Here is a 13,716-nt window from a genome sequence, read left to right as displayed (position 1 = left end):
TGCTCTGCCTATACAATCTAGCTTACACAGTGCTGCGATAACATATTACACTACATCACCCTACACTTGAGGCTGAAGGTGGTTTTTTTTTACTGCTGTTTTTAAATTTTATTTTTATGTACATGTATTTGTGTGTGGGGAGGCCAGAAGAGAGCATCAGATTTCCTAGTACTAGAGTTGCAGAAGGTTGTGAGGCACCTTGATGTGTGTGCTGAGAACTGAACTCAGGGCCTCTGGCAGGGCAGCAAGTATTCTTAAACACTGAGCCATCTCTCCATCCTTACTGCTGTTGTTTTAATATCAACCATATATTGCATTTCCTGTTACAGTAATACAGTAGAATGCTAAATGAAACATCATGTTTTGGCTTGCTGTGAGTAAATAGTAACTTAAGTTTATTCTTATAAATTTTAGCATTGGTTATTTGTTTTGCTTTGTTTTACCTCTTGTTTACGAGAGACTGTCTTGAAGTTTATCAGCTACTGTTGTGGAAAAATAAGCCCATATTTATTTAATGTGTAAATAAATTTATGTAGCAGATAGCATGCTCCGTCTCTGAATCTTTGTTATACCTAACCTATTTGACTAGCAGCAGCAGCAGCAGCAGCAGCAGCAGCAGCAGCAGCAGCAGCAGAAGAAGAAGAAGAAGAAATTGTCTCCCTCCCTCCCTCCCTCCCTCCCTCCCTTACACCTCCTTTCCCCCTCCTCATTGCTTTGTTCTTATGTTGTATTAAACCATGCTTTTAAAGCTATGGTATTCACTTTGCATGCTACCTCTGGTTAAATGGTGCATCAAGGTGAAAGTTAATGTTTTGGCTTATTTGTATTTTCTCCTTTCTATGTCAGCTTGGTGATTTGAAACTTAAAAAAATAAAGTATATTTCTGAGTTTTTCCCTTACCTTTAAGTTTATATTTACCTAACTTGTTAGATTTAACAAGGTTCTTAGTATAATGGCAAAACTCACATGCATTTTCATGGTCAAGATGCTTTCTGATATCTGGATTTACATCTCATTAGCTTTTGCCTACAACAAGTTAACGATGTCTTTGCTTCTTTATAAAGCAGTAATTAATAGGCTTGTTGTTGATTTACCAGTAGGGCCTAAAATGTTTATTATCAGGCTTATAATTATTATGACAGTGAAACCTGGTAGCAATCAATCAAGACACAGACACCTGTTATATTTTAAAATAGCCTTAGTTAACCTGGGGCAGGGCAGATACCGGTTCTCTAAACTACCTCCCATAGTGGGGCAGGTATGGGATACCTGTCCCAGCCCCATGCCATCTGCTTCTAATAACTTCTTATCAAGCTACCTCCCATCCATATTCCCGTATAATTGCTGGTGTTCGTCATCTGGGCTAAATCTCCATCCACGCTGGCCATGTGCTTCTCTTCCATCTAACCCATGGCCACCTCGTTTCTCTTTTCTTCTCTTCTTCCCAAGATTCTCTGTTTCTCTAAGTCTGGGAAGCTTGGCCACGCCTATTCCATTTCTCCTGCACAGGTGTGATGGCTTCTTATTAATTAGCACCAAAATCCGTCAGACTACCTCCCAACATAGGCTTGTTAGGTAACCGTAAGTGAAGAGCATGCCATGTTATCTAGCACATGTTAGACCATGCTTTCATTTCCAAACTGTCATCTGAGTTCTGCTTTCCCTTCTGCTGCTGTGGTAAATACTGATGAAAGCAGCTTGGAGAGCAAAGAGCCGATTTGGGTTACACTTCCAGGTCACGGTCCTTACTGAGAAAAGGAGGGGCAAGAACTAAAGCAGAAACAGTCGCTTCTCTGGCTTCTCTGTTAGCTTTCGTATATGTCCCAGGCCTGCCTACCTAGGGCTCGTGCCTCCCACAGTGGGCTGGGCCCCTTCGACATTAGTCAACATTGTCAGGGTAGTCTCTCAGACATTTCCACAGCCAGTCTGGTTGTAGCAATTCTTACATTGAGTTTCCTTCTTCCCAGGCAACACTTGATTGTGTCACAATTAACCCCAACACCATGTTAGAATTATATTAAGTACATTAAGTGGTCTCTTTTGTCTTCAAGAGAAAACTAGATTTATGAGACAGTGATCATTCGATGATCATTTGTTGGTGGTTTCAGATTTCCTTTGTAAGGACTTGAAAAAGAAAGTTTAAGAGGTTTCTCTCTGTCCCGGGGGAAGGAAAAAACAAACAAAATCCTCTCTCTCTTACCAACATCCTCACATGTTTTAGATGAATTTTTTAAAACTTGCCTCTGTTTCTTATGTCATACTTATGTTCTAATAACTGTTTGTTTGTTTGTAAAAGTTGTTGGTTAGGTCTGAGTCATTACTGGACTTCTGCTTTGTGTCTTAGGCCTCTCTCCTTATGTCTTATCTTTTGTTGGTAAACGAACATATTTGCTTATTGAGTTACTAACCCATGGCAGAACTCTTCCCAGTTTGTATACATTAGTTTGGCAGACTCTTTCTGTTCTTTACACACAATTCCCTCATTTTCAAGTTTTATTTTCACTTTGCCTTTTTTGTTGGGTCAGATTGTGTAAGTTATTGTTAATAGAACAAATTGATGTCTTAATAACTTAAAGTGGTGGTTCTGTAATGGCAGCGTTCTTAAATGACTCCTGTATACATAATCATTGTTTTCAAAAATAGTGTGTAGACATGGTTGAGGAAGATTTAATTGTACCCTCTATGTCATTGAAGGAAATTGGGAAGAAGTTTAATTATATTAGTTAAATACCAAGATTAAGATAGTACAATATAATCTAAAAGAATAGTTATGATCTAATCTGTAATCATTTCAAACATGAGTAGCAACAAGTATTGTTTACTATAATAACTCTCAAATAACTTGAGTTATCTTAAAGTTTTTGAAGCAGTAGATGAAATTAAGCTTCATTAACTAATTTTAAACTCTTTTTAGGTAAATGAATTGGTGGATGCCAGAGATGCCGGCCTTGGTGCTTGGTTTGAAGCACATATACATAGTGTTACTAGAGCTTCTGATGGACATTCACGTGGCAAAACTCCACTGAAGAATGGCAATTCTTATAAAAGGACTAATGGAAATGTAAATCATAATTCCAAAGAGAACACAAATAAATTGGACAATGTACCCTCTACGTCTAATTCAGACTCTGTTGCTGCTGATGAAGACGTTATTTATCATATCGAGTATGATGAGTAAGTGCTCATATTATTGAGGACTTCATTCATGTTTTCATGTATAGAAGCACAGCTTTGCATTTCAAGATTATTTTGAATAGTCTTTATGAAATTATTTAGAGGTCATGCTCAGTCTTTTGGTTTCTGCTTGTTTAGTGGTGGTTATCCAACAAGTAAGGGCCCTTTAACTGTCAGCCATCTCTGGCTTATAAGTGGTTCGTTTTTAATCATCCTACTATGGGCTTATTTTAGCATGTTCTGATTTGTACTTGTCTGTTAGGTTTTTAGTTATATTTAATATCTTAGGAAACATTGTAATAGTTATTAGAATGAGGCAAAAAAAAAACTACTGAAAACTGCTTTTTATTGAGATAATTTACATGCAGCTTACCCAGTTGAAGGAAATAATTTATTAAATTTTAATATGTATACAGGATTATGCATTACCATAAAGTTCAGAACTTATTCATTCATCCCAAAATAAGAAATCTCATATGTATTGATAGTCATGCCCCAGTCTCCCTCTCTAGATAAAGTTATATTCTGAAAGATTATGAGGGAGCTTGGCCTTAAGAACCTAGATTCTAGCACTAAATTTTTTTATTAAAAATTGTGGAACAAACATTATTGGGACACAGTTAAATATTATTATTAAACACACTAAAAGACATTCTTGCCACATGCTATGAGCTCAAATATTAGAATGGGTTGTGTATTTTTTTATAGTACAAGATGGTTATAAGAAAACAGTAGAGAGGGTTACAAAGATGGCTTAAGATTTAGGAGAATTGACTGCTCATCCAGAGGACCCAGCTTCAATTCCCACATCATCAGAGCTATAGCTGTAGTTTGAGAGCATCCAATGCCCTCTGTGGGAACCGGGAATGCATGTGGTGCACAGACATACATATATCCCAAATATTCATACACAAATGATGATGATAATAACAATAATAAAAAAGAACATTTTAAAAAAGAAGGCAACAACAACTTGTTAGAAACTCATTTCCAGGTTGTCTGGAAGCAAAAGTAGACTTTCTGATACTTGTGGCTTTGGTTAGCTCCCAACACTACTTATCTCAGATGCGTCATCCTACCACTTTCAGTCGTAGTGCATTGTAATAGAATGGGCAGGGGAAATGCATTTAAAGATACTGGGCTTGGTCAGGACTGGTAGTATTGGTGAATAGGTGTTGTAATCTCTGGATTTAATAACTGGTGATGGAGTTAGAACTAGTTGTAAGCCACATTGTTGGTGCTGGGAGTCAAACCCAGGTCCTCTGGAAGAGCAGTGACTATTCTTAATCACTGAGTCACCTCTCCAGCCTTGAGTTTTATCTTTGGATACGCTGGAAAAATAACTAGGAAAACCACTTCCTGGGATTTTATTCTGTCTACTAAGTATTATCATATGGCAAAAAGTATTATGCAAAATATCATAGACAGGAATAGGACTTGGAGCTTTAAACACAAAGTAAACCAGTGTTTATTCAATTTTACAATTTTAGAGGTCTTTGAAGATGGTTTGGGCATAACACTACCCAAAACACAGGACCTGTGCTTTATTTTGGTGTGAGAACATGAAAAAAACCTTCATATTTATTTAGATGTTGAAAATTGTTTTGATTAGAATACTAGAAGTGAGGCTAATAAATCAGTGGTTCTTAACCTGTGGTTTGTGACCCATTAGGGGCCTTGAATAATCCTTTCACGAGGGTTGCCTAAGATCTTCAGAAAATACAAATATTTTTATTATGATTCATAACAGTAGCAAAATTACAGTTATGCAATAGCAACACAAATAATTTTATGGTTTGGGTTCACTACAACATGAGGAACTGTTACAAAGGTTGAGAACAACTGGGCTAAATAACATATACAAGAAGTCTACAGTAAATGTTAGCTGATACAGTCTGGAGAGATGGCTCAGAGGTTAAGAGCACTGGTTTTCCTTCCAGCGGTCCTGAGTTTAATTCCCAGCAACCATATATATGGTGGCTCACAACTATCTATAATGAGATCTGGTGCTCTTTTCTGGCAGGAAGGCACACAAGCAGGCAGAACATTGTATACATAATAAATAAACAACTTTTAAAAATTAAGCTGGGCGTGGTGGCGCACACCTTTAGTCCCAGCACTCAGGAGGCAGAGGCAGGCGATTGCTGTGAGTTTGAGGCCAGCCTGGTCTACAAAGTGAGTCCAGGACAGCCAGGGCTACACAGAGAAACCCTGTCTCCAAAAAAAAAATTTTTTTTTTACATGATACAATTATATGCTTCACCTCTGGCAATTTAAAGATAATGCTATAGCTGGACTTTTTTGAGAAACAAGATATCAGAAACTTAGTAGATGTCATCATACCTTTTAAGAAGAAAACATCTGTATAAAATATGGCTTATGATGTATAAAATAGTTGAGCTCCTGTTACAGAGTGTTTGGTGAGAGAAGGCTGGTAGAAACATGTAGGATGAATCATTATGACATAACATGGAGATGGTAGTAAATTTTGTTAAAGCTTTGTGGTGATTCGAAAAAAGAATTTTAAAATAGAACGAACTACCTGTTGGCTTTAATACATTGTTAGATGGAGAATGCCTTGACAAGAATTGGCTTAGTGTGGTATAGATAAACAGATTTAATCCCCTCCACTTTTCTTAATTTATTCAGCCAGCCATGGAAGCACATATGAATAATATTAGCACTCAGAAAGCAAAGGCAGAAATATCATGAGTTTATGGCTACCCTGAGCCTCAAATCAAGATCCTAGTTTTAAAATAAATAAAACAAAGTAGACAGGATTTTTCTTTGTTGCTCAGTTTAGCACCAAATTTCTGGTCCCAAACAATCTTTTCATTTAGCCTCCCAAGTAGTTAGGGATTCAGGCTCACGCCACTGTTAAAGCTGTAATAATTGATTTTTGCTAGGTTGCAAGATCCAATTGAGGCAGTAGAACGTGGCTGTCAAATAGATAATGCTGTAGTTGTACTGGACTGGCTGTTCCCTGTGTGGAATATTGTCTTCCTGCTCCTGTGTTTTAAACCAGTACCTACATGACCAAGTGCATATTCAGAGTAGAACTGAAAATATAAGAAGGTAAAACTAGGACGAAGAGCGATTGAGAACTAAATCTTTAATTTGAAGAACTTGAATCATGATAAGCTCTTACTGTAAAATCTTCATGTAGGAAGTCCTGTATAACAGTACAGGAGCACCCAAACTTCAAATCTCTGAAGAAAAAGAATGGTTTGACTTGAGACATGGCCATTGAATAAACAATGGTCATTCTCCAGTTGCAGACTGCGATGCATACAGAAGATAATGTTGTAAAAAGAATCTGTAAAGTTAGCAGTTATACTAGTTACCTTCATCTTCACTATACTTTTTACTTTCAGAACCCTGGGTATGGTGAATAGGGCATCAGTCATCCTATTTATGATGATGATTAAGTACTACATTTTTTTTCAGTGATCTGTGTTTTTACTTACTACATTAAGCTTTTCTTAAAATATTTATTTATTAATATGTATACAGTGTTCTGTCTGCATGTACACCTGCACACCAGAAGAGGGCATTAGATCACACCATAGATGGTTGGGAACCACCATGTGGTTGCTGGGAATTGAACTCAGGACCTTTGGAATAACAGGCCGCGCTCTTAACCAGTGAGCCATCTCTCCAGCCCCCAAGTTTTTTTTAAATTGCAATTTAACTTTTAAGTACTGCAGTGTAGATTGGACAAGTGCGATAGAGTTTACATAAGGTGTAATTTAGCACTGAGGGAAATCTGTATGTGGAACAAAGGGACCTGCCTTTGGAATTCTTAGATGATAAGCATTGCTCATCCCTTTAAAATGAATTGTTCAAAAGTAGCTTTTATTTTAAGTAATAATTACTTTTGAGACAGAGTCCTCAAACTCCTGGATTTGTGATCCTCCAGACAGTTTCCAGAGTTCTAGGATTATAGTATAGATGACTGACTCCTGGTATTAGAGGTTGGGGATTGAACTCAGGGCCATAGCAAACTAGGCAGTCACTCTACCACTGATGTAAACCCTAACCCTTTGAAAAGCTATTTTTATAAGAAAAGCCGTATCTTACATAATATTAGAATACATGAATTCTCACTCTGGGAAAGGAGGCTCACTAGAGAGCAGAATTGCAAGGTACATAGGTATTCCCTGCAGTCTGCAGTCTCTTTCTGCTCAGAGCAGAGCTAACAATATTTAATTTATACGAAAAATGATAAATCAGAATTAAGTTTTTTTTATGTAGAAAGATTTTTAAAAAACTAACCAAGAGTACTTGAATTAGGAATTGTTGCCATTTTCTCTTAAAATTATAGATACAAGCCAGGTGTGGTGGCAGACACATTTAATATAGCACTAGGAGGCAGAGGCAGGTGGATCCCTGAGTTCAAGGCCAGCCTGGTTTATATAGGGAGTGCCATGAGGTTAAAGGCTATATAGAGAGACCCTGTTTCAAACTTTAAAAAAAAAAAAAGAAAAGAAAGAAAGAAACTTTTATATATATTAGAGAGTGAGAGATACACTGAGTTCATGTAAAAATTATGTTGACGTTTTTAAGATGTTAGGTTTTTCTGAGGTTAGGGCATATCTCTTCTGAAAATTCCTTGATGAATATAGCCTGAATTATTGAAGGATTCTTGTGAAGAATGTATAGTTTGTCAGTATTACAGCCTAGTTAGAGTGTGATCTGTGATTTACTTACTATAGCAGCTAATGTACATAAAATAATACACCAAAGTGTTCGGCACAAAAGTAGCTGTTTGTTACCTCCGCTCGATTTTATCCCTCATTTTATTAGAATCCTATCAACATGGTATTTGGAGAGAAATTTACTATCTGGAGATAATTGAGATTTTGATGAATTCTTCAGGTGTTTTAAAAAACACCCCTAGTGGACATACATAATTTACCTGAGAGGAAATAATCTCCTTTCTTTGCACTAAAAATCCTGAATCATTTTGTTGTTTGGGACAGAGTCTCATATATCCTAAACTGGCCTTGAACTTCTATGTAGCCAAGGATTATCTTAAACTCCTAACTCTCTAAGAGTGGAATAGAGGCATGCACCACCACACTGGTTTATGTGGTACTGGGAATCAAATACAGGGCTTCTTACCTTCTAGGAAACCACTCTACCAACTGAACTGTCTTCCATCTGGCAATGCTTTTGATGGTGTTTTAGGAAGAAAGTAAAATGGAGAAGGATTAAAAGTAATGATATATCAAAGGAATATAAGCAATTTCAAATCATTAAGTGTTAAAGAAAAGGAAATGAATAAATTTACTTTTATAGATTCTTGACTGTTATTTATTCCTATCAGATCGCCTTTAAATAGCCACGATGGGCCGGGCAGTGGTGGCGCATGCCTTTAATCCCAGCAGTCGGGAGGCAGAGGCAGGTGGATCACTGAGTTCGAGGCTAGCCTGGTCTACAAAGTGAGTCTAGGGCAGTCAAGGCTACACAGAAATCCTACTGAAAAACAAAACAAAACAAAAAACCTAAATAGCCAAGATGTTAAAAATTCAAATGCCATTTTAAAGATCATCTAACAGGTAAATTCACCAAATTGTACCAGTAATTGTTAGGTAGTATAGGTCTCCAGAGGCTGCTGATGACACCTACAATACTGACTGGGGAGGGGAGAGATAATCCTGAGGACCACCATTTTCCCTCTTTCTAATAGGTAATATGTATGTATGGGATAGAATGTCATACAATGCTTTAGAAAATGTCTCCTTTTGGGATTGGAGGGGCAGGGAGTTAGGGCATCTCTAGCCCTATCTAGAAGTCACTATGCTCATTATGTAAACTGAACTGGCTTCAGATTTACAGGAGGCATCCTGCGTTTGCATTTGATTGTTGGAATTATAGGCTTGGACTACCTACCATGCCTTGTTAGATAATGTCAAATTTATAAAATGAGTGTACCTGTTTATATGTATGAGGTGCATGTGTGTTTGGGTTGGGACAGAAGACAACCTTGGGTATCATCCTTAGAAACACCCGCCCCCTCCCCATGCATGGTGATGCATACCTTTAATCCCAGCACTTGGGGGCCAGAGGCAGGCAGATCTCTGAGTTCGGGGTCAGCCTGGTCTTCTAAGAGAGTCCAGGAGAGCCAAGGCTACACGAGAAACCCTGTCTTACAAAATGCAAAAAAAAAAAAGAAAAGAAACACCATCCACCTCCTTTGAGACAGGGTCTCTTACTGGCCTCGCGCTCACCGTATAGGCTAGGCAGGCTATCAGTTGAACCCCAGGGATCTCCTTGTTCTGCTTCCCTGCTGTTGGGTTGACAACTCTGAATCACCACACACAGCTTTTTAACATGGGTTCTGAGGCTTAAATTCAGGTTCTCATGTTTGTGTGACAAGCACTTTACCAACTGAGCTAGCTATATCTTTATTCTTCAGTAAAATTAAATTTTATGTGCCAAGATCTGAGCTAACTCTTTATATGTGTACTCATATAATCTGTAGCACAGTAGTAATGCTACATGAACTCATGAGGAAGCCAACTCTATTACATAGTTTTTCAAAGATTACATTCATGAAATTGTATGAGTCCAGAGCCTAAGAATTAACCAGTAGTAAAATAGACACTCAACTCAAAACACAGCAGACTTGATGACTAGAGTAGCCTATATCTCTGTTGCCTTCATGATCAGCCATTATATGTAAAGCAAACACGAAGATGGGGGTGTGGGTGTGGGGCATAACATCTATAATTCAACTTCTTGGGAGGATCAGGAGTTCAAGATCATATTCCAGTACGTAGTGAGTTTAAGTCTACAGGAGTCCCTGTCTCAAAAAGCCAAAAGCAAAACAAACAAATTGGTATAAAGACTTTAGACTTTGGGATGCCTACTTTTGAATCAAGCCACAGGTATGTCAGCAACTGAGACAACCCTTCAGATGGTAGCAGCTTTATCTATCCCTGGTGGATTTGGGATAGATTTTTCTTCATTAACTAAATTACTAGATACAATTTTTAAAAAATATTTTTATTTGTTAATGTTGGGACTTACCTCTTCAGAATTTCTAGGGACTCCATAGATAGGTATTGGTGTTTCCAAAAATTGTTTTCTGGTAATTTTAGTGTATATATACATGGCTGGCAACAGTCTAATATGTGATACTTAAAGTTCTTAAAATATGGTCTTTCACCATGAGCATTAGCATCACTTGGCAGAAGTGTACATAATGATCACTGTAAAATGTGACATATAAATATCTAAGATTGGCCTGGCAAAGAGTTGAAGAAGTCTTATCAGTAGGTTCATACATATTGAAGTTTAGCAACTACTTACTGATGATTCCTTTGTTCCCGATACTAAAGACAAATATTAAAGGAAATGATTTCTCCATGACCACTTATCTAATGTAAATACATTTTATAAAAATAAAGGTTAGGGGAAATAGGAATTATCTCCTAATCTTAACATTCACGTTTACTTTAATGTTTGACTTACTGATTTTTATCTCTAGGAGCTCTGTCACCGCTTACCTAAGTTATGTACCCAATTCTACCTAAATTACCATTCAAGAAGAAACAAAAATTAACAACAATATCATATCAAGCTTATTGCTATACTAACACCATCAAACTTTTGAGATCTTTATTTATTTATTTTTTAAGATGAGGTTTCATACAAACAAAGTTAGCCAAGGATGTATTTGAAAGCCTCCTTCCTGTGTCTCCCAAGTTCTGGGATTACAAATATGTACAAATATGTACATCACACCCCACTCTTAATTTATCAGCAGTGAACTAGGAATCCAGACAAACCGAAAACCTTCTAATTGTAAGAGTAGTCCTAGTTTTATAAACAGTGCTAAAATTATTTATCATACGGCATACTTAGAAGTTATGACTATTTGTAGTAGTTTGTTGTATTGAATAAAGCATATTTGTAGTTAATGGCTGTGTTAGAATTATCAGTTGTTACTTGTATTAAAAAGGATTTAGTAACATCTTCTGTGACGTGGGTGTTTACTTTGCAATAGGATGGAAATAATAGGTAATATGTTAATTTTTAGAAGATTTATTTATTAGCATGTATAGTTTTCTGTCTGCATGTGAACCAGCAAGCCAGAAGAGGGCACCAGATCTCATAATAAATGGTTGTGACCCATCGTGTGGTTGCTGGGAATTGAACTCAGAACCTTTGGAAGATCTGCCAGTGCTCTTAACCACTTAGCCATCTCTCTAGACCCTCTATTATGTTTACTTTTAAACCTGTTCAAATAATGGCATGAACTGAACTATTGCATCTGGGAGTTTGCCAGAATAGTGGTGTAAATCATAATTAATTAGTGTGTGAAGCATATACATCAACATCCTTTAGTATACTAGAAGACTTCCAGCTTTTTGAAAATTTCTTTTTTTTTTTCTTTTTTAGATTTTCAGTGTGTATGTGTGTGTGCCTGTACATGCTCTGGTAGGGTGGAGAATGATAGCGTTGGGGAGTCCGTGGAGGCCAGAAGAATGTCTGATCCTCTGCAGTTGGAGTGAGAGATGTTTGTGAGCCACTCAGCATGAGTGCTGGAAACTGAACTTTGGTCCTCTGGAGGAACCGGGAGTGCTCTTAACCACTGAGCCATCTATCTCTTCAGCCCTTGTGGTTGTGCTTTTTGTTTGCTTGTTTGTTTGTTTTGTTTTGTTTTTTGAGGCAGGGTCTTATGTAGCCCAGGCTGGCCTTGAACTTCCTTTGTAGCTTGGGCAGGCTTAAATTTCCAGTTTACCTCCCAAGTGCTAGGGTTATAAAAATGCACTACATCTAGATTCAAGTCCTATATTTTTAGAATAAGGTTTATTGTCTGATTTCTATTACTTGCCAAAATAACTGACATCAGGCATTCTTTTGTTTGTAGGGAGATGGCCATGGTTATAAAAGTATGTCCTATGTATACTGTTGGTGTTGTATTACTTTTTCATAATATGTAAGTGGTCATATTGAAATTAGGGAGAAGATATTTGGTGGATTCATAGAATGCTGCAGTAAGTAGAGGGTTTCACTGTAGCCCATGCGTTTGTAGAACTTGGAGGTCCACTTGCATCAGCCTCATGAGTCCTGGTATTACTACCATGTCCATTTCAAACAGGGTCTAAGTATTAAAAATATCTGGTCTAGGAGCCTGGAGAGATGGCTCAGAGGTTAAGAGCACTGGCTGTTTCCCCAAAGATCCTGAATTCAATTCGCTGGCAACCACATGGTGGCTCATAACCATCTATAATGAGATCTGATGCCCTCTTCTGATGTGCAGGCGTCCATGCGGGCAGAACACTGTACACAAAATAAAATTAGATAAATAAATAAATCTTTTTAAAAAGAAAGGGAAAAAATCTGTGGTCTATGGGGATCATAAATCTTTGGTACCTCTCAAAGGTGTATATGTTCTATTTTCATTCAGTTAAGACAGAATATGCAATGGGTAAGAAAGATTGGAAGAATTAGTAATGGAGGTTAATTATAAATTAGGAAGAGAAATTGAAGTGGTTGTTATTGCTCCCAGTGTTCATTACCATATTTGAAGCTATTCTCAGCCTGTGGTGCATGTCTTTGTGTAGTCTTAATTATGGTTACTGCATATAGAATCTAGTGATTGAATTGTGAATAAACCAGGTGCTGGCTTTACTATAAAGTAAAGTAACTTTTCTATAAAGTAGCAAAAGTGATTTTTTTGGAGAATATTGATGTGTTGCGATATTCTTAAAAATTAAAAAAATATTGTCAAATATAATTATTTCTTGATTTTGATAGAAAGATTTTACTTCCTCTTCTTCCTCTTCTTCCTTCTCCTCCTTCTTGACAGGGTCTGTCTGTGTAGCTTTGGCTGTCCTGGAACTCACTCTGTAGAGCAGGCTGGCCTCAAACTCACAGAGATCCACCTTTCTCTGCCTCCTAAGTGCTGGGATTAAAGGTGTGCACCACGACAACCACCACCACCATGCCTAGCTGTTTCTTAATTAATGTCTGTTATGTTCGTTTTGAGTATAGGGAACTAGAGTTAATCTTGCTGCAATGTCTAATTGTCCTATTTCTTGTTTGTAACTAATGTGTTTACCAGAGACTTCCACGTGCATTTCTATAGTCTTCTGTGCATTACAGGGTTCTGAGTAGATGATAATCAAAAGGATACTGGGAGACAGTAGATGAACATGTAGTGTCATTTTCATTCCGTGAGTTGTGAGAGAGCTTTGTACTCAAAACGAGGCTTTATACGTAGGAGATGGTTTTGACTTTTCAAATATACATCATTTCTTTATATGATTGTGTCTTGCAAGATGGTCAGAATTTACTATATTTTTATCCAGATAGGGTATGTAGGATGCAAATTCTTGATTCTGCTTCATACCTGTATTGGGTGACCCTTGGGAAGGCCCAGAAATCTATTCTTCAGATAGATGCCCAAGAGACAATTAAATACACAGAACAGTATTTATTATATTATGCAGTAAACTGAGTGTTTTGTTTGAGTTGGAAGTCTTCCATTTATTGGTAAGGTTTGTTTATTTTTAATTATTTGAAAAT

General features: G+C 37.2%; 1 protein-coding gene across 2 annotated transcripts in view; it reads left to right on the top strand.

Moving 5' to 3' along the window:
* Nucleotides 1-13,716, top strand: part of UHRF2 (ubiquitin like with PHD and ring finger domains 2) — a 67,282-nt gene that overhangs the window by 20,487 nt on the left and 33,079 nt on the right. Inside the window, exon 3 of one of the 2 annotated variants that reach the window (XM_084772603.1) lies at nt 2,915-3,174. The exons of the other annotated variant lie outside the window; for it this stretch is intronic. Coding sequence (XP_084628729.1) covers nt 2,915-3,174 — 260 coding nt within the window. The remainder of the gene's footprint in view (nt 1-2,914; nt 3,175-13,716) is intronic. 2 annotated transcript variants of the gene reach the window in all.

Source organism: Acomys minous (assembly GCF_964271855.1).
Source record: "Acomys minous genome assembly, chromosome: 2".
NCBI classification, from domain to species: domain Eukaryota; kingdom Metazoa; phylum Chordata; class Mammalia; order Rodentia; family Muridae; genus Acomys; species Acomys minous.
The sequence above is the reverse complement of the archived record's forward strand: the minus strand, read 5'-3'. Positions and strand labels throughout refer to the sequence as shown.